This window comes from Dipodomys ordii, unplaced genomic scaffold, assembly GCF_000151885.1.
Source record: "Dipodomys ordii isolate 6190 unplaced genomic scaffold, Dord_2.0 Scaffold9, whole genome shotgun sequence".
NCBI lineage: Eukaryota > Metazoa > Chordata > Mammalia > Rodentia > Heteromyidae > Dipodomys > Dipodomys ordii.
The window spans coordinates 2,454,058-2,474,845 of NW_012267225.1; the positions used below are offsets into that span (position 1 = coordinate 2,454,058).

The 20,788-nt window shown below is 42.6% G+C and overlaps 1 protein-coding gene across 1 annotated transcript in view; it reads left to right on the forward strand.

Moving 5' to 3' along the window:
* Positions 1-20,788, forward strand: part of Il2ra (interleukin 2 receptor, alpha) — a 36,635-nt gene that overhangs the window by 4,811 nt on the left and 11,036 nt on the right. Inside the window, exon 2 of the mRNA XM_013009213.1 lies at positions 19,202-19,384. Coding sequence (XP_012864667.1) covers positions 19,202-19,384 — 183 coding nt within the window. The remainder of the gene's footprint in view (positions 1-19,201; positions 19,385-20,788) is intronic.

Sequence of the window (20,788 nt, forward strand, 5' to 3'; positions counted from 1 at the left end):
CTACTACTTGAGCCACAGTACCACTTCTGGTTTTCTGGTGGTTCATTGGAGATAAGAGTCTCATGGACTTTCCTGCCCCAGCTGGCTTTGAACCATGATCCTCGATCTCAGCCTCCTAAGTAGCTAGGATTACAGGCGTGAGCCACCAGCACCTGGCTGTGAACATCATTTTTGTGATAGGTACAGACACTGCTCAGGCAGGCTACCCTTCACCTCAGTGAGCATTCCAACTCTTTCTCTGCTTCCTTCATGGACCAATAATGACTAGAAATGTTACAGAAACAAGAAAAAGGTCACCTGAGGTCATTGGCAAATAGAATAAGGAAAGCTTGTGACCTTGGACCCACTTCTGTAAAAAGAGAAGGGTAATGGAAAGGTCTTGAAATTCTCTTCCAGTTCTATCACTTTGTGTCAGGAATTTTGGAAAGAGGGCTGGGAAGGTGGCTCAGTGGTAGAGCGCTTGCCTTGCATGCTCGAGGCCCTGGGTTCGATTCCTCAGCACCACATAAGCAAAAAAAGAAAAAAGTCGGAAGTGGCGCTCTGGCTCTAGTGGTAGAGTGCTAGCCTTGAGCTGAAGAGCTGAGGGACAGCGCCCAGGCCCAGAGTTCAGGCTTCACGACTGGACCCAAAAAAAAAAAAAAAAAAGAATTTTGGAAAGAAAAGAAAAACGTCATTTTTGAGCTAGGTACTTTAGGAAGTGAAAGGTTTTCCCAACTGAAGACATGCTTAGCAGGGTCAGAGTTGAGAGATCTTCAGGTGCCAACAACCCAAAGCCCTGGTGTCTCATAATAGTAGGCTATTTCCAGCTGTCAAGAGAGTCTGACAAGCAAGGCACTGGTGGCTCACACCTGTCATCCTAGCTACTCAGGAGGTTGAGATGATATGAGGATCATGATTCCAAGCCAGCCAGGGCAGAAAAGTCCGTGAGACTCTTATCTCCAATTAATCACAGAAAAAGCTGGAAGTGGAGCTGTGGTTCAAGTGGTAGAGTGCTAGTCTTGAGCAAAAGAAGCTTAGGGATAGCACCCAGGCCCTGAGTTCAAGCCCCAGGAAAGTACTAATGTGCATCAACTGCCTCACTGCAGTTGTTAATGTCAAAGTATAAACACCACCAGCTCTGGGTAAGGTATTCTCCTGTTAAGTGATTTTCTGTCCCTAAACAATAGCCTTGTTTCTCACAGGAGAGGTAGGAACGTGTCTCCTCTTTATTTCAAGCCATTTATTATGAGAAAAGATAAAGGATTGTTATGGTTTGATATTTAATAGTTGCACACACATACACACGGGGTCTTCATTCCTGACAATGCTTCAGATAAAGGCTTTTAAATTCTAGCCCTGTATTTGCTGAACTTCTTTACACTGATTCTCAGTGATATTCCTTCATCTGTATGGTCATTCAGTAAGATTACAGGGATGTTGCTCTCAAACTTCTGATGGTTTAGCAGTGGGGTAGACACATCTGCTGACCAATTCCTATCTTGAAGATTGCTAAAGGAAAGCCCACAGTATTTGCCAATGAGTTCCTATCCCATCAGTGATTCCCCTGTCATGTTTTCTAGTGAGTTGTTCATTGAGGGGAGAGCAATAATATACTGACCTCTAGAAATTTTGGGTGTCTTCTACTCTAATATTACACAGATAGCTTTTAGCTATTTGACTAATGGTCATGAGATTTGCTTAAATGGAGAAGAGAATGGAAGCTCTACTGGGAAATGTCTTAGGCACAATGGCTCCCAACACCTGCTGCACACAAAGAACGTGCATCTGGGGTGTTTTACAAACTAATTCAGATGAAAGAAGACAGACTTCGGGGAGGAGAACTGGATATAATAATCACAGTTGTTTTAAGTTTCTCAAATGATTTGAGATGCAGTTAGGACTGCAACTTACCACTTTCCAGAAAGAATGGGATGATTCTTGCTGAGCATAGTGGTTGACTCTAGCATGCAGGACACTGACTCAGGAATAGAGTGAATTAATCTGAAGCCAGCATGAACTACACAGCAAAACCACAAACAACCAAGCAACCAAATGCTAAAACAATAAAAATAAAAAAGTTAAAAAAATTAAAAGCAAAAAAAAACCCCAATGATTTCCATGGTTTGCCTAATCTCATTATTTCATTTTAATTCACTTGGAATGGAGCAGTATATCCCAAACTTTTCTGTGTTTATGAGTCACCTGGCAATCTTTTTGCAAGATAGGTTCTGATTTGGCAGGTTTGGGTTTGGAATCTGAGATTTTGGTTTAAATCAACTCTAACACAAGGCCTGGGTTCTGGGTACACAAGTGGCGAGATGGTGATGTGAGGTAAGACGCATGCGTTACTTCCACCTAGGTAGAACTTGCAAGTAAAATGAAAAAAAATCTAATCTGGAAAAAGACCAAATATTGCAAAGTATATATTTCAAAGCTGATGAAAGCCATAAGTGATGACAATTAGGAGAGCAATATGCCACTTAGATAACGCAGACGGGCTCTCAGAAGTGGTAGCTTTGGGCCTGGCTCTGCATGGAGCTGTCAAATACTAACAGATGGATCGAAGGACATATTTTGTATTGATTTTTGCTGATGTTGTACACATGTATTCCATGAGTAGCAAAAAATGAAGACTGAGGGGTTTGCTAGGACAACTAAATACATGAAGCATAGTTCACGTACATATGAGTTTTTGGTGTGTGTCAGTCTCCAACAGAAATGAATATTTTTGCCCAGACAGAAAGATCTAAGTGCTCCTTGGCTCTCTTGAATGCCCCAGTACCTGCAGGCATCAGTGGTATTGGATAGATTTTAACACAATATATCATGGCCCAGTCTCACCACATGACATCTTAGATAACAAAGAAATCCTGGGTCTTATTTCTCTACATCTAAGGTTTTCCCCGGCCTAGCCCCAGCCACATGCAAACCGTAAAGCCCGAGTTCCACACCTTCCATCCTGAAAGCCCACTCTTACTTGCACCCACCTAACCTGATTAGCTCACAGCAACTCTCAACCCAGCACCAGGGATCCTACTTAGGAGGGATTTTTAGACAGCAGGAAACTCTAAGATACTAATGGGGAAATATGGGCCAAGGTTGACCAGATGACTACTGTGCTGGGAGCTATATATGTAGAAGGAAAGGAAGGGGTGAGACACTGCTCAGACATTGACCTTGCCACCTGACAGGCCTCTTTCATGGTAAAGGGTGTGGCCAGATAGGCATGACCTCCTGACTCTCCTCTTCCAGAGGTTTTCTGTCATGTAGGACATAGTAAAAGAACAGGCTGCTGTGATTAGACTAGAAAATTGATTTGTTTTTCTTCAGAAAAATGAGGAAAAGCATTGCATTTTTGAAAGAGCAAAATGGAAGTTATCAACAAGGTGGTTGAATTTTTTTTTGGTCAGTTGTGGGGCCTGAACTCTGGGCCTGGGTGCTATCCCCCAGCTCTTCAGCTGTAGACCAGCACTCTACCACCTGAGCCTCAGCCCCACTTCTGGCTTTTTCTGCTTATGTGGTACTGAGGAATTGAACCCAGGGCCTCATGGATGCAAGGCCACTGAGCCACCTTCCCAGCCCCTGAATTTTTTTTTTTTTAATTTTAAGAAGGTGACATAAGCCAAGTACCAGTGTGTTTCATGCCTGTAATCCTAGTTCCTCAGAAGGCTGACATCTGAGGATCTTATTTCAAAGACAGTCAGGGCAGGAAAAACTGTGAGACTCTCTTTTTTTTTTTTTTTTTTTGGTCATGGGCCTTGAACTCAGGGCCTGAGTGCTGTCTCTGAGCTCTTCAGCTCAAGGCTAGTGCTCTACCATTTGAGCCACACCACTTCCGGTTTTCTGGTGGTTAATTGGAGATAAGAGTCTCACAGACTTTTCTGCCTGGGCTGGCTTTGAACTGCAATTCTCAGATCTCAGCTTCTTGGGTAGTTAGGAGTACAGATGAGAGCCACCGGCACCTGGCCTATGAGACTCTTATCTCCAATTAACTACCAAAACAACAACAAACAAACAAAAAACCAATCTGGAAGTAGAGGTGTGGCTCAAGTAGTAGAGTACTAGCTTTGAGCCAAAAAGCTTAAGGATAGCATCCAGACCCTGAGTTCAAGCCCTAGGACTAGCACACACACACAAGAGATATAAGTATGTTATGAGGTATGTCGCCACTGCTGTTCCTTGTGTCTGGATATATTAAGTGTGTATGCCCACAGACCTGAGCCACCATCACATACACACAGCAGTGCCTGAGTCATCCACAGGGGCCTGCATCTTGGACGACATCTTCAGGCTCCGATCTGGTCCTAAGAGTCTGGGTTGTCTGGCTCCTCCTTCTCCCCTCAAAGATCACTCTGCACTGTCTTCCTTGTATTTGACTGTGCTTCACAGAAAGCATTGCCTTCAAGCTGCCCCAGCCGCTCACAAAACAGAGGAAATTCTGAGAACCTCTGGGCATGAGTCACCACATCTTGTTCAGGAATTGCCATTGCTGCCCACAGCATCACCCACTCTTTTCTAGTGGGACCAAAATAGATACCTCCTTCGGGAGCCCATTGTTTTCTATCCTCTGAGCAATTAAAAAAAGGCAAAGGTAGCTACGTAGCACCAAGGGGCAGAGCACAAAGCCACTGCCTAAAGGAGAGAAGGCACTGTGGGTGGATGAGGAAGACCATGGTGCCAGAAGGAGGATGAAGATAATCTCCTGTCCTGACAGGACTTGTGGTTATTTGCAGATCTATTCGTTTGCTTGTTTATTCATTTGCTAAATGCTTCCTGAGCAATTCCTGTGTATCTTAGCAATACAGACATTACTAAGTTGTCTGCCTCCAAGAGCTCGCCCAGGAGAGAAATAACACTCCAAGGAGCATTGTGACCCACATGAAGTGCTGAGATTCAAGTGTGTGGAAAGTGTTGATGAAGCCCACACCAGGGTTCATTACTATTGCAAGACCAGTGCATTTAGAGTCAGTTACTATATTAAATTTGCATCAATGTTCACCTCTCTCATTTTTTTTTGGTGGAGCTTTCTGCTTGTTAGAATGGTGCTCTACCACTTGACTCACATCTCTATCCCTTAATAGTAATGTTTTTTTCCATTGTTGGGTTTGAACCAAAAGCTTCACACTCACTAAGCAGGCACTATTATACTTGGAACTGTGTCGCTCATCTTAAACACTGCGAATTCTGAATTTAGAATAATATGGGCAGAAGATATGCAGCTGTTCTTTGCCCAAGAAATTTAAGAATTTTTCACTTACTACATCCTTTTAATAACAAACTGATTGCTCCCACAGTTCCAAGAATCTTAGACACACTATTTATAGATAGTTCTGACCAAGGGCTGCATGTTAAAGTGTGTGTGTGACTCACTTTCCATCTTAAGTGTTCATAAAGAAACTTTCCAAGGAAGGGAGAAAGGAATCTGCTGTATGCAGTTTACATGTGTGTGTATGTGTGTGTGTGTGTGTGTGTGTGTGTGTGTGTGTGTGTGTTTTGCTGAAGATCCAATCCAGAGCCTTGCCCATGCTATGCAGTCACTCTACCATTGAGCTACATCTCCAGCTGTTGAATTTTTTTAAAAAATAGTATTTATCTAGGAAGCCTAGGCTGGCCTTGAATTCATAATAATTCTTCCTTGGCCTCACAAAGACAGGGATTAAGGCATTACCATCCCTGGTTCTCTCTCCCCACCCACCTCCCCCAGTAGTGGAGATTGATTGGAGATTGATTTAGGGCCCTATGTCAGGCTAATGCTTTAAGACTGAGCTACATCTCCTGTCCCTATTATTTTTCAAAGCAAATAGTGTTTCATTTCTGTAAGATATATATATATATATATATATATATATATATATGTATACACACAAACCCACCTAATTTGTAAACTATATATTAATATTTTTGACTGTCCTAGGGTTTGAACTCAGAGCCTAGGCTCTGTCCCTGAGCCTCTCTGTGCTCAGGGCTAGCACCCTACCACTTGAGCCACAGGACCACTTCCAGCTATTTCTGTGTATGTGGTACTGAGGAATTGAACCCAGGGCTTCATGCATGCTAGGCAAGCACTCTACCACTAAGCCATATTCCCAGCCCTATTACTTTAAAGTTGATAGTAAGTGATAGATGAGCCCCTGGAAGCAAATTGGCCCTTCTCCCCACAGCCAGATCGGCTTATCACATAGCCACGTAAAGAGCACATTTGTAAAAATTTGTCTTTGAAGTCCCCGAAATCTAGATTGACGTCAGTTTCTTCCTGCCCCAGCACTTTGAGAGTTTCCCGGGAGTTTTGGGGCCGGGCTGCATGGTGTGACACGTGTCAGCTGTGGGGAGTCTGGGTGGCTTCCCCACCGATGACACCACGCACAGCCTGCCACAGCTGAGTGTTCGTGCGGTATCTGCTTCCGGCCCTGTGGTAGTGACACCCAAATTAGAACAGAAGAGAAAACTCTTCATATTAAGGAAAGCAAAACAAAAAGCTTTTAGTGAGGGGGGAAAATTACAATCGTTCTTTTTAAAGAATAAAAAGACAATTTCCCTGACATCTTGGGGACCCACCTGTGGGCAGAGGAGGGGCACCCCCAGGCCCAGAGTGTCACCTCCCCGTGTTCACACCTGGCTGTCTCTTCCTCACATTTACCGGCCTGTGACTTTCACTTTCCCTCTGGCGGTCTCTCGAGTTCCATTTCTGTGGCACGATTTTCAGTGTCTAGTGCTGGGGGAACTGTGAGCTAGAAAGTGTCAGGAGGCGCACACATCACACACCAGCTTCCTACTTGCAGGGCACGATCAGTCACTGAGCACTTCCCCTTTGCCAGCCAGGTCCTGATCTACACACTTCCACTTCTGGGAAAACACCCTAGAAGGAAGGGACCACAGTCAGCCATTCCCATTTTACAGACGAGGAAACTGAGCCCACCAGGCAGTAACTGGCATGTCCTGGAGGAGAAGGAGCTGGTTCATGGGACCCAGATTCTCTGATCTCTTACCATCTCAGATACCATGTGGGTTTCTCGGGCAAGTCCTCAGTGTCATTTTAAGCCACAGTGAACTACCCCCCAACTGCTCTTCTCTGAAAGCAACTTGCACGATGCCTCAGCCCTGTTCCAGGAGAACTGATGATTCATTCCCCTTGATCTCTGAAACACATCTCCATTTCCTCTGCCTGGGACGTGATATTCTTTCCATCCCGGACTGTCTGTCTGCCCTCTCATGCAACATACCCCAGCCAGCGAGTGTCTTGTCTTCCCAATGAAAATTTCTCACTTGTGACTTCAAAGCTTGGGCTCTTAGGTGCTGGTGGCTCATGCCTGTAAGCCTCACTACTCAGGAGGCTGAGATCTGAGAATCGTGGTTTGAAGCCAGTCTAGGCAGACAAATCCAAGAGCCTCTCATCTCTAATTAACCAGCAAAAATCCACAAGAGGAGGTGTAAGTGGTAGAGTACTATCCATGAAAAAATAAAAAAGCAAGTTCAAGCTTTAGTACACACACACACACACACACACAAAAGAAAGATGAAGTGTGGGTTAATCTGGCAATATTGAGGTGATACAGTGGCTGTTCTGGAATGCCACAAAGCCAAGGCTAGAGAAAAGTCCAAGAGGCTTCCTAGTAAAAAGGCACTATTTAACAGGAGGCCTGCCAGCAAAGCGAGTGAAGAGGTTAGACACTGTTAAGATAGCCTGAGTGCAATGACTGATCTTATGTGTCAACTTGGCTGAGCTACTGGCTACCCAGATACCTGGTAAAACATTATTTCTAACTGTCTGTGAGGTGTGCTTCCAGGACACAATAGCATCTGAATGGAAAACACTGAGTAGCATTTGCAATGAGTAGGTTGAGTAAAGAAAACCACCCTGACCAACAGTGGTGAGCATTAACCTATCTCTTGAGAGTCTGAAGAAAATAAAAAGGCAGAGAAGGGGGCCCATCTTTTCCTGCCGTAGGCATTGGCATTTCCCGCAGTTCCCCGGCCTTAGGATTCTGGGAGTTCAGAATCAGTAGCTCACCTGATTCCCAGACATTTTGTCCCAGATTGAATAACACCAGGAGCTTTTTTCCCTTTGATTCTCTAGTTTGCAGGAGGTGCATTCTGGGGATTCTCAGCCACCATAATCCCTTGAGCTGATTTCCATTATAAATCTCCTCCTATATAGCTATCTATGTTGGTTCTGTTTCTGACTAACTCAGGGAGCAGGGCCAAAGACAAAAGATTCAGCAAGTTCTGACTGCTGCACTTAGCTCCACAAAGCTCAAGAGTTCAGGCACACGAAGGAAGTGGAAGTTTCTGAAGCTGAGCAGACTCTCTATCTGCAACCTTTTGTGTAAAAGGGGGTTAGCCTGAGAGGAATGGAGCATCACAGAGATGTCTTAGGCAGAGAAATGGTGGGATTTTTGCTTTTAGAAAGACAGCGTTGAAGACAGACAAGATGAGAGGCAGGAGTGGGTGGATTCCAAAGGCTGTAGAGTAACTGAGGTAGCTGCTGATGGGAGGCGATGCCTAACCCCTGGAGGTCTCATTTTCTGCAGGTATAAAACAGGCCTAATACAGATTCCACAGGGTAGAGGCTACCTAACAAGATAACTGGCCTAAAGGATATATGAGAGGCTCAATAAAACACAACTTGCCGAACAAATCGGAGTCCCTTTAAACTTCCATATGGATACCTTACAGGATGCTCAAACTCTCCGTGTCCCAAATTGTCCCCTCGGCCCTTGTGGGTCTCCTTTGTTTCTTCTTCAATGGACATCACCACCATCTAGCCAACCGCCCAGGAAGTTGGTGTCTCCTTTGCACCCAAATGAAGCCTTGACTCTGAAAATTACAAATATTAAATTCCCTTGACAGGAGCAACTTCTCTTCCTACTCACTGGCCACACCCTCAGCCTAGATTCCTAGGACGGCCTTTCCCTGCTTTGGGTTTGAAACAGATGTATGGCAGGGCAGCAGAAGGTCAAAGGGCACAGGAACAGGATACAGACAGCACATAATGGAAGGACAGGTGGATGCACCACAGTTAAGAACACATCCAGTTTAGATTATCTAGATCCAAATCCTGGCTCCAACTGTGTAGATCTGAGAAAGTCACAAAACCCATCTATGCCTTAGATCCTTTGTCTATAAAATGGAGATAAGAAAAATGCCTCATGAAGTAATTATTACATAGTTCTCACCTACAATTATGCTACTATTGTATCACCACATCATATGATGTATTTTTATTGGGTATCCTATATTTATAATAGATAATATGATCATATTAATTATAGTACTGGCAATGGTTGGTGTCATCACTTCTGGTTTCCTGTCATTTACCATGTTTTTTTGGGTGCCAGTACTCAGGCCAAAATTCGGGGCCTTGATTTTTGCTTGTCTTTTTTTGTTCAGCACTGGCACTTTACCACTTGAGTCACATCTCCAGTTCTGACTTTTTGCTGGCCCAATTGGAGATGAGTTCAGCAAATTTGTCTGCCCAGGCTGGCTTTGAACCATGATCCTCAGAGCTCAACCTTCTGAGTAGCTAGGATTACAGTTATAAGCCTACCAGTACCCAGCTTCCCATAACCTTTCTTTTGGTCAGTCATGGGGCTTAACTCAGGGCCTAAGCACTGTCGCTGGGCTTTTCTGCTCAAGGTTAATGCTCTACCACTTTGACCCACAACTGTACTTCTGGTTTTCTGATGGTTAATTGGAGATAAGAGTTCACAGACTTTCCTTCCCAGGCTGGCTTTGAACCTCGATCCTCAGATCTCAGCCTCCTGAGTAGCTAGGATTACAGGCGTGAGCTACCAATGCCCAGTTATAAATTTTTCTTTTCTGTTTTACTTCTGCTATTAAGTTTTTATTTCATATCTTACTTATTTGCCTGGTTTTTCTTTAAAAATCTTGGGGGAAATCCCATTTTTATCCAGTTGAAAAAGTCTCATTAACAATACAATCTAATTTCTCAGAAGATTTTGTCTCTTTGCTGAAGACGGTGAGTGGAATTTGCCATTTTACCACATCTCTACTAAAAATAGGATTTTGCCCCAAGAAATTGGTTTCAAAGATTTGAGGGAAAACAGTTTTCAGATTACAGAGAAAGACCAAAAATATATTTTACCACCAACACCCTTGTTTTTCTTATCTGATAACACTTTAATTTTAATGAGGTTGACATTCTGTGGTAAGTATGTGGTTAACTCTTTCATACACTGAAGCTTGTTTTCAATTGAAAGGAGTCAGTTAGAAAATCACTAGGCCCAACCATTCATTTATTGAGGCTATTGAGATTTGCAGACTTAAAAGTTTGGAGACTGCTGTGTAGAAGGATATTTTTGGTTCCATGTCTTTCTTGTTTCTCAAAGTAAAAAGATAATACCTAGATCACCCAATGAAAGTTGATTATTCTCTGGAAAGGTCTACCAGTGAGTCACTCCTGTGTGGCTTATAGAAACTTAGATCATTTGACATAGCTAAAGGCAGCCAGGCCATACAATTGGTCACATTTCTGGGAACTAAGGACTGACAAATATTAAAAACTGATCCTGTGTCTGGTGATATTACCTAATTGGCAGTACTTCTAATATCTTAATTATCTCATGTTTTCCACATACATAATAAAATGGCTCACAATTTTAACTTTTATATCAGTTAGTACTTAATCAAATTACTCGTTAGTAGGTCCTTCCAAAGCTAATTGGAGTGAGAAAAATTCAAAGATATCTCTAGAATTTTAAGTATCTTTGGGGGAAAAATAAGCTTAAGGAAAGAGATAAAAGGCAAAGTAGAGCTGGGAGCTGGTGGTTCATGCCTACTTACTCAGGAGGCTGAGTCCTCAGGATCAAGGTTCAAAGTCAGCCTGGGCAGGAAAGGCCATGAGACGCTTATCTCCAATTAGCCAGTTAAAACCAGAAGTGGAGTTGTGGCTTGAAGTGATAGAGTGCTAGCCTTGGGCAAAAAAAGTCTCAGGGATAGTACCCAGGCCCTGAGTTCAAGCATCATAATGGAACAACAACAACCAAACTGGCCAAGTAGACAGATAACACAACATATCAGCCATTTAGTTGTGAAGTAGTAATGGCTTAGAAATAGAAAAATGATTTATATGTGTGTGTGTATCTATATGACATATACAGCACATATGTATGTGATATATATCACAAATATTATATAACATATATGTGATATATATAGAGAAAATAATAGATGATGGTGTCCAATAATAAAAACAACTGAAAATATTCAACTAACCATTGTCCTTTGGTTGATAGTGGTCAGGATTTATGACATTTTAAAATATTTGAAACCTATTATAATCTATTATATTGACATACATTATAATCTATTATAATGTACTCCTGTGCATATAGGTGAGAGGAAACTAATTCAGCGTTCTTATCTAAATAGTCCTTGAAAGATGGATTCAAAAGAAACTCTATTCCCTGGTTCTGACACAATCAGGCTTTAAGTAATTACTATCTTTAGTATTTTTTCCAATTCACAATGTAACTTTATGTTATCTTATTACTTCATTCTAAAACCACAATTGTTTGAAAAGTAGTCCTAACACAACCATTAAAATTTGTGAAGTGCTTCACAGATCTCTTTCACTTATAATAGTTCAACTGAGGTTCAAATTTCTGTTAGTCATGCTCTTACAATTCATATTCCAGTGAAAGATTTTACCTGTAGCCCATTGAATAAAACATTCTATTTCACATGACATTTCTACTGGAATGGCCTGTTCTACTCCAAGTGCCAGGTGAACTTCTCACACACCCTATAAACACTGAATAATTAAGGCAGCCTTCATTGCATTCCTGAATTCCCAAGAGAAATCCTCAGGTCAGAGGCCCAGAAGGACAAATCACAATGGACAAGGCCATGAGCTAGGGTGTTGGAGAAGCTCCTGTGTTCCCATGGTTGTTTATGGCTTCAGAAGAATCTTCCCTCTGCTAGTTCATTCCTCTTGCCAAGCATTTAGTGTATTTTACACAAACACTTACTGGATAAAAGAGAGTAAAGGGGGATTTAATGGTGGTGGCATAACCAGAGGGAAATCACAAAGGAGGGCACATGGGATTTCATTTCTACTCTACTAGGCCAGGGCCTTGGTTAATTCCATGGTGTATGGTGCTTATTTGGATAGTATTTTAAGGATACTGGAGGAATGGACAGAGAGACAGAGAAATGGTGGCATGCTATAGCCACACAGGTGGACCACTGGGGGAGATATCAGCAAATCTTGAAAGTCACTGGCAATGAAGGAGATGAGTATAAGAGCATTGTCCACATTGAAGGAGTCAACCTGGGAGTTGGTAGGTTAGAGAGCAAAGGAGAAATGGAATTAGAAAGTGATACGGAGCAGCTGGGAAGGTGGCTTAGTGGCAGAGTGCTTGCCTCGCATGCATGAGGCCCTGGGTTTGATTCTTAAGCACCACATAAGCAGAAAAAAAAAGCTGGAAGTAGAGCTGTGGTTCAAGTGGTAGAGTGATAGCCTTGAGCAAAAAAAAGTTCAGGGACAGTGCCCAGGCCCTGAGTTCAAGCCCCAAGACCAGGAAGAAAAGAAAAGAAAAGTGTGTGGAAGTTTTCATGGCTGCGGACTCAGATGATAAAAGTCCCTTAGAGAAATAGAGACAGGAAGAAAAACAGTGGAGTGTTTGCATGTTTATTTTTTAAAAAATATTTTCCTATTCCATATTTGCTTCTTCTGGACATATTGTTTGCTATCTGAAAGAATCTCCTACAAGTAAAAGTAATTTTTTTTTCCCAAAGGCAAAAATGAGGACAGTAGTAACAGACAAACGTGTGATTCTTATCCCCACAGCCTTTAGCTGGATCTTTGTAGATCTCAAGTAGGGTTGACAATATCGATCTTTGGGGGCCACAAGAAGAATTGAAGGTAATAGACACACAAACAGGGCTCACAGGCCACAGTGAGGATTACATAAGTAACCCCAAATGGAAGACCAGAGTTTTCTGACATCTTCAAAGATAATGATCGGAACTAAACCACAACACCCCACAAACACTTCTCAGCATGCAGATAGTTTAGATAGTTAAGATTCCTCTCTGTGAGAGACAACCTTTAAAATGGGGAAGGGGGCTGAAAATCACCCCTAGGTTTCCTGCTTCTCTGAGATGGAATGTCTTGGAATTGGAAGTCAAGAGACTTGCTGTAAGGTCAGGCTGGCCACCAGTTCGTGGAAATGCCTGCAGCCTGTTTCCTTATCAGCCACTCTATCAGTTCTACCAGATTGTTTTGATTCTGTTAAAAGTGTATTCTATAGTGTTTTTGTTTTATACCCAAACATCTACTTTCTTTAAGGACCAGCCACTGATTTGAGTTCCTGGGAAAGTTGGTGACAGCTTTGATGTTACCTTTGTGCTTCCCATTGGATTTGATGCAGAAGAGAACAACTTCGAGATTCAGACCAAATCATTTCCTTTATGCCAATCCTGGGGCTTGAACTCTGGGCCTGGGTGCTGTCTTTGAGCTTTTGTGTTCAAGGCTATCTCTCTACTACTTAAGCCACAACTCCACTTCTGGTTTTTTGGATAGTTCATTGGAGTTAAGAGTTTTACAATCTTTCCTGCTTAGGCTGGCATAGAACCTTGATCCTCAGATCTCAGCCTCCTGAGTAGCTAGAATTACAGGTGTGAGCCACTGGGGCCCAGCAGATCACCTTTCCCTGGTGATCCAAGTTCAGAATGTACTCACAATTCCTTTGCCATGCTGGGTAGATGGTCAGCTAGCAGTTGCTATGCTCGGAGACTGGTTCAAATCTCCATCTTCCCTCTCGACTGTAGAGAAGGAAGAAAGGAAAGACACCAGGACTGAAGTCATTTTCTCAGTGCTGGCCGGGTGATAGGGGAAAAATATACCTTTATCTTTGATTCACCCAATGAGCAAAGAATTTTTATCTCAGACTCAATCCACATCCTTTGGAAGCCCCCTTCCTTATCTGTATTTCGTGTCACTCATATGGGCCACAGGGTCAGACAAGATCTTGTTTTGAACATTAGAAAAAACAATCAGAATATCAACCCCGCCCACAAATGTTTCTCACTCACCCACCTTTCCTCCAGCTGTAGAATTAGATCATGAGTAAAATACTGGGGTCAAACAGCTTTGTAAGTCCAGTTAGCAGCACCGAGGCCCTGATTATGTGCACCGGAGGGTGAATGCATAATCAGGAAGGAGGCAGCTAGAAGGCAGAAGACCCCAGCAACACCTTTTCTCTAAATCCATGCTACTGGACATGTGGTACGTGGATGAGAAGCACCAGTATTCTTTGGGAGTTTATTAAAGATCAAGTTGGGTGATGAAGAGGAAGAAAAAGAAAGAGGAGAAGAAGAAAGAGGAGGAAGATGGGGACATTGAGTTTCCAATAATCTATAGGTAGAGGACCCACAGTAGCAAAAGCAGTGTGTCCTAGTACCCCCATGGTGACTCACCATTCTACTCCATGTACAGTGTGCTGCAGCCAGAGGAAGGCGTGTCCCACTTACGGACCCTGGTATTTGCCCAAGTATGTCCGTCAAGGGAGGGCCATGTTCCCATAGTCGGTAGCGCTCCAGCTGTGTAGACAATTCCTGGAGATAACAAACGACACATTCGATATCAGAAGGACTCAGTATAACTCTTGGTACACATCTCATCCCTCAAGGGTTATCAGGGAAATAATTACTTCTAGCTGCCTCTTTCCTCCTCTACCCCTGTGTTAGGTATAAAAGCTAAAAGCCCCCATGTACAGGTGGCTCACACTTGTCATCCTAGCTACTCAGAAGGCTGAGATCTGAGGATCATGGTTCAAAGCCAGCCTGGGCAGGAAAGTCCGTGAAACTCTTATCTCTAATTAAGCACTAGAAAACTGGAAGTGGCACTGTGGCTCAAGTGGTAGAGTGCTGGCTTTGAGTTGAAGAGCTCAGGGATAGCGCCCAGGCCCAGAGTTCAAGTCTCAAGACAAAAAAAAAAAAAAAAAGACTAAAAGGTAAGGGGGCCATATCAATATTGATTCATCTTGGATCTTGCAGTAGGATTCTCCTCCTGGGAGCCCCATTTTCTAAGCCCCAAGCATTTACACATCTCTTACTCCCAAATTAGTAATCTCATATTTTTTCTCTATTCCAAGCACCAAACATCCTCAGAAATGAGAATGTCATCTAAATCTACACTTGTACTGAGACTTAAAAATTACAGAGAAGAAGCTGGTCATAGTGGTGCACACCTGGAATCCCAGACCATGGGAGAGAGGTGGTAGGATTATGGTTGGAGGCCAGTCCAGACAAAAGACAGTCAGAACCTATACCAAAAACAAGCTGGGCTTGAGTGGTATATGTGTGTAATCCCAGCTTTGTAGAAGGCGTAAGTAAAAGGATGGCAGCTTTAGCTGTCCAGGCCAAGTCTGGACAAAAACAAGACCCTAAATGGAAAAGGAACTCCAGAAAAGAGCTCAGTGTTTGGCACAAGTGGTAGAGTGATTCCTGGCCATCACTGGTCCAGAGATCTGAGGATTGTGGTTCAAAGCCAGCCTGGGCATGAAAGTCCATGAAACGCTTATCTCCAGTTAACCACCAGAAAAAACTGGAAGTGGTGCTGGAGCTCAAAGTGGTATAGCACTAGCCTTGAACAAAAGAGCTCAGGGACAGCACCCAGGTCCTGAGTTCAAGACCCATGACCACCACTACCAACAACAAAAAGTTAATCTGGAAAGATAGGAACAAGAGTAAAAACAGAAAGAAGCTTGTATTCACTGAAGTTGGAGTTCTTCAGAGTTTTTGATGACTGGAACTAGAGAACAAGAGCAGATCATGCTGTGCTATTAATTTAAAAGGAATCAGAGCATAGAGATAGTGGAGTTTTTGTTAATGGAATAAGTGGAAATTTTAATTATTTCTCTTGGGAGGCTTCTAGACAAATTACTTTCTCAGATGTTGTATGTTAAAGAGCTCAAAATAAAACAAAAAACAGACTCACTCATTTTAGCTTATGGGGAAGAAAAGTCACCCCTGGCTGGGTGCTGGTAATCCTAGCTACTCAGGAGGCTGAGATCTGAGGATTGCAGTTCAAAGCCAGCTCAGGCAGGAAAGCCCATGAGATTCTTATCTCAAATTAACCACTCAAAAACTGGAAGTGGAGCTATGCTCAAAAAGGTAGAGGGGCTGGGAAGGTGGCTCAGTGGTAGAGTGCTTGCCTTGCATGTATGAGGCCCTGGATTAGATTCCTCAGCCCCACATAAGCAGAGAAAGCCGAAGTGGCGCTGTGGCTCCAGTGGCAGAGCGCTAACCTTGAGCTGAAGAGCTGAGGGACAGAGATTAGGCCCCACAACTGACAAACAACAACAACAACAACAAAAACCTAAAGAGGTAGATATTGGCAAAGCCTTTCAGGAAAAGGATTATTAAACTCTGCTTGTTCTTCAGCAACAGGCCCGTAAGTTTCCATGTTTGAATTCCAGGGAAATGTCTTTTCTTCTTTCTTTCTTTCTTTCTTTTTTTTTTTTATGAAAGGAAAGCCTAAGAGTTCTGTAACATCTCATTGTCCTTATATGACCTTCTCAACGCTTGGTGTTGACTTTGGAAATTTCCATGCCTTAATCTAGAAAAACACACCACCATGTATTAATGAATTTCTTCTTTTTTTGGGGGGGGGGTCCAGTCATGGGGCCTGAACTCTGGGCCTGGGCGCTGTCCCTCAGCTCTTCAGCTCAAGGCTAGCGCTCTACCACTTGAGCCACAGCACCACTTCTGGCTTTTTTTCTTTTTGCTTATGTGGTGCTGAGGAATCGAACCCAGGGCCTCAGGCATGCAAGGCAAGCGCTCTACCACTGAGCCACCTTCCCAGCGTATTAATGAATTTCTAAGGGTACAAAGTTACCTCAGAACCAATTCATGTGATTGGGGGGGGGTCCAGTCGTGGGCCTGAACTCTGGGCCTGGGCACTGTCCCTCAGCTCTTCAGCTCAAGGTTAGTGCTCTACCTACCACTTGAGCCACAGCACCACTTCTCACTTTTTTCTTTTTGCTTATGTAGTGCTGAGGAATCAAACCCAGGGCCTCAAGCATGCAAGGCAAGCACTCTACCACTGAGCCACCTTCCCAGCCCAATTCATGTGATTTTAAAAAATAATAATCTATGTGTTTAGAAACACTCTTGGCTTGCAGTTGAGAAACCAAATTCCAAATACATTTAGGTTAAATCCTAGGACTCTTTGTGCTAACGAATAATTACTGAAGAGTTGCTAAATACATACACATACTAATTTTGTTGAGGTAAATTTACTTACAGGAAGTGCCCATCTCTGAAGTGTACAATTTCATGAGTTTTGAACAAATGTGCACATTTTACACACCACATTTTATCACCTTGTTTCTTTCTTCTAATAGATCCCAGCCTTCTATAAGAAATCACTACTCTGATTTCTCTGTATGTAGATCTGCCTTTTTGCTGGGTACCTATAGTTTATGCCTATAATCTTGGCTACTCAGGAGGCTGAGAGCTGAGGATTGCTGTTTGAAGCCAGCCCAGGGAGGAAAGTCTATGAGATTTTTTTTTTTATTTCCAGTGAACCACTGTTAAACTGTTGTGGCACAAGAGGTAGAGTTAGCACTCTATCACTTTGCTAGCACAAAAACGGAGGGACAGTGCCCAGGCCTTGAGTTCAAGTTCCAAGATTGGCACACACACAAAAGATTTGCCTTTTCTTGAATTTTATGCAAATGGAGTAAAAGCTATTTTGTATCTAGCTTTCCCCCTGCCATTTTTAAAGATTTGTATGTATTGTGTATAGTTCATTCTTTTGGTGTTTGAGTAATGCGATAAATGTATCATTCTCTCATTGTTCTGCCAATGATAGCTACTTAAGTTGTTGAATCACTTATTAATAAAGCTACTACAGGTATTTTTAAAATCTTTTTGTAGACATCCTTTCATTCTTCTTGAATAAACACCTGAGAATGGAATTACTGATCATGGGATAGATATATACTTAGCTACATTTTAAAAGCTTTCTGTGAAACTGGAGCAAAGCAAAAGAAAGGGTGATGCTGTCCAAAAGAGAAATGTACTCATTACCTGAACTTTGAAATTGTAACCCCTCTATATATGCCTTAATAAATAACAACAAATTATGTTTTTAAAAGCTTTCTGTTTTCCAAAGTCATTTTATTAATTTCCACTCCCACTTACAATGTAAGAGAAATCCAGTAGCTTTGTTTCCATGATATCATTTTTTACTAGCAGCCTCTTCTATCTATTTTACCCTTTCTAATGGGGAGTTTCATGATGGTTTTCAATTTGTATGTGTTTGGTAGTACAAAGGTTTGAACCCAGAGCAGGTGCTCTACCACTTAGCCATTCCCTAACTTTCCAGATTTCCCTAAAGAAGTAAGAGTAGGGAGAACTTTGATAGCTTGACCCACCTCTAAGAAGGTTCAAAACAAAAGCAATTTCAACGAGCTCAAGAAGATCAGCAATTATAGTGTGAAGGGTGTCATGGACACTAAATATTCTGAGAAACATCACAATAGTGTAAGAAAGGTAGTATAGTCAGAAGGGAAGAGAGTTGAGTTTCAAAATCCTATCCGGACAAGCATACTAGCTACTGAGTTTATAGTTCATCTCAGCGTTCTTTTCTGCGAAAGGAGTGAAATAATTGTTTCACTGATTTAAAAATTGAACAGCATACTAAGGAACCTTGCCAAAGACTCAGCAAACAGTAGATATGGCACCATGGACGTTAGTTCTGCTTCTTTTCACTGTCCAGAGAAAGCGAATGGTAATTCAGATAGTGATGAGGGCTGAAATTGGCCTTCACCTTCAGTTCCTACCAAAGGTCATTGGTCTCTGTAGCCCATATCATGGCTTTTGTTTGCTGGCACTTACCATCTATCAACACCAGAATACAAAAAGAGAGGAGGACCAAGGGATGTGAGGGAAGAAGAAAGCCGTGTGAACTTGAGGGACAAATATATCTATGTCATTAACATGAGCCGTATTCAGAAATACAATCTCATTAGTTTCTACTCACCTACTTTGAGATCCATGTGGGTAGACACTTCTGAACCATTTCTAATATAAAGATTAAAAAGGAAACACATGGTGACTCTTTTCTAGGAAAACATAAGAATATATAGAGATCTGTGAAAGCGAAGAAATACGTGATTAAGTCATTCATTGATCAACTCTGGGAGTGAGTGAGTGCGGCCTGCTGAGTGAACATATTCCTCTCTCTGCCCAGAGCTGTGTGACAGTGACCCACCACATGTCAGCCATGCTGCCTTTAAAGCCCTCACCTACAACAAGGGCACCATGTTAAACTGTGACTGCAAAGCTGGGTTCCGGAGAGTAAGCTACGGCTCGTCCTATATGACCTGTTCAGAAAACTCATCTTGGGACAACAGATGCCAATGTGTAAGGATTTGTAAGTGATTCCTTTTGTCACTAAAACCTTACTTGAAAGGAAAGGGATTTCCAGGGTAGTGTGGGACAGAGCTAAACTTTTGTTCACTCATACCAGTAGACAAAACAAGGCAGGCCCCTTCTCCAGGATAACTCGTATGAGGGATTTCTAGAAGAATAACTCATTAAACAATTTGGGTTGTTATTTGGACGCGAGAGTCTCACAATTTAGCTCAGGCTCCACTCTAATGCACAGTCCTCCTGCCTTAACCTCCCAAATAAGGATTTCAGGGATGGGCCACCATATCCAGCTTACACAGCTATTTAATGAGGGTCTGACTCCTCCTAGTTGCAAGGAATGTCCCAAGCTAGCTAAATCTTAGTCCTTCTAAGATCAGAACTTGGTTGTTGACCTTTCTGCTTTGAATCCTGAAAGCCCTCTCAATGGGATCTCTATCCCTCCAAGGTTTCTTATCCACCCGGTGTGTACTTAGAATATGCAAATAAGGGAGGACCATTCATCCTGATATCTGAGCCCTGGCAAGTGAGTAAACCAGGGGTGTGTGGAGTTTGAATATGGCTGCTTTGTTGAAGCACCTCATCAACTTATTTTACCCAGCAGATCCTTCCCTTTCTCTAAACTGGAGCTCTGAATCCCGTCTCCTTTGGGGTACTTTGGTACAACCCTTTTCAATAGATGCCTTCTTTAATTTTTTTAATTTTTATTTTGCCTGTCATGGGGCTTAAACTCGGGGCCTGAGCATTGTCTCTGAGCTTCTTTGTCTCAAGGCTAGTGCTCTACCACTTGAGCCACAACGCCACTTCAGGCTTTTTTCTGTTTATGTGGTACTGAGGAATCAAACCCAGGGCATCATGCATGCTAGGCAAGCACTGTACCACTGAGCCACACTCCCAGCCTGATGCGTTCTTCTATAAATTTTTGACAATAAAGAAAAATAACAACCTGTTTCCCTTTCTTAGAGTTCATTTTGATAACTATCACTTTACATAATAGATATCTTCTTGTCATTGCTTTAAGATCACATCCCTTCAGCTTTAAGAGCTTTGAACTGTGTTAGGAGAGAGGAGGATTCATTGGGTTGTGGAATCAGATCACACCTGTCTGCTATTACCCATTTCTACACACACAGTGTTGACGGAATGGACAATAAGAAAGAAATCCCTTTTGGTGCATAAGCACAACAAAGATTTTCCACCAGAAAAAAAAAAAAGAACATCTTTCATTTCTTCCAGAAACAGGTACACGTTGTCATTATGCATGGATAATGGAGAGGCCAGGCAGGAGAGGCCTCCCCCCAAGGAAGGCTTGTTCCTTGCTCATCTTTCTGCCCTAGCCTCACTGGCCATCTCATGAGCACTATAGAGATGCCCACGGCGTTTTACAGTACACACATTTGACATGTTA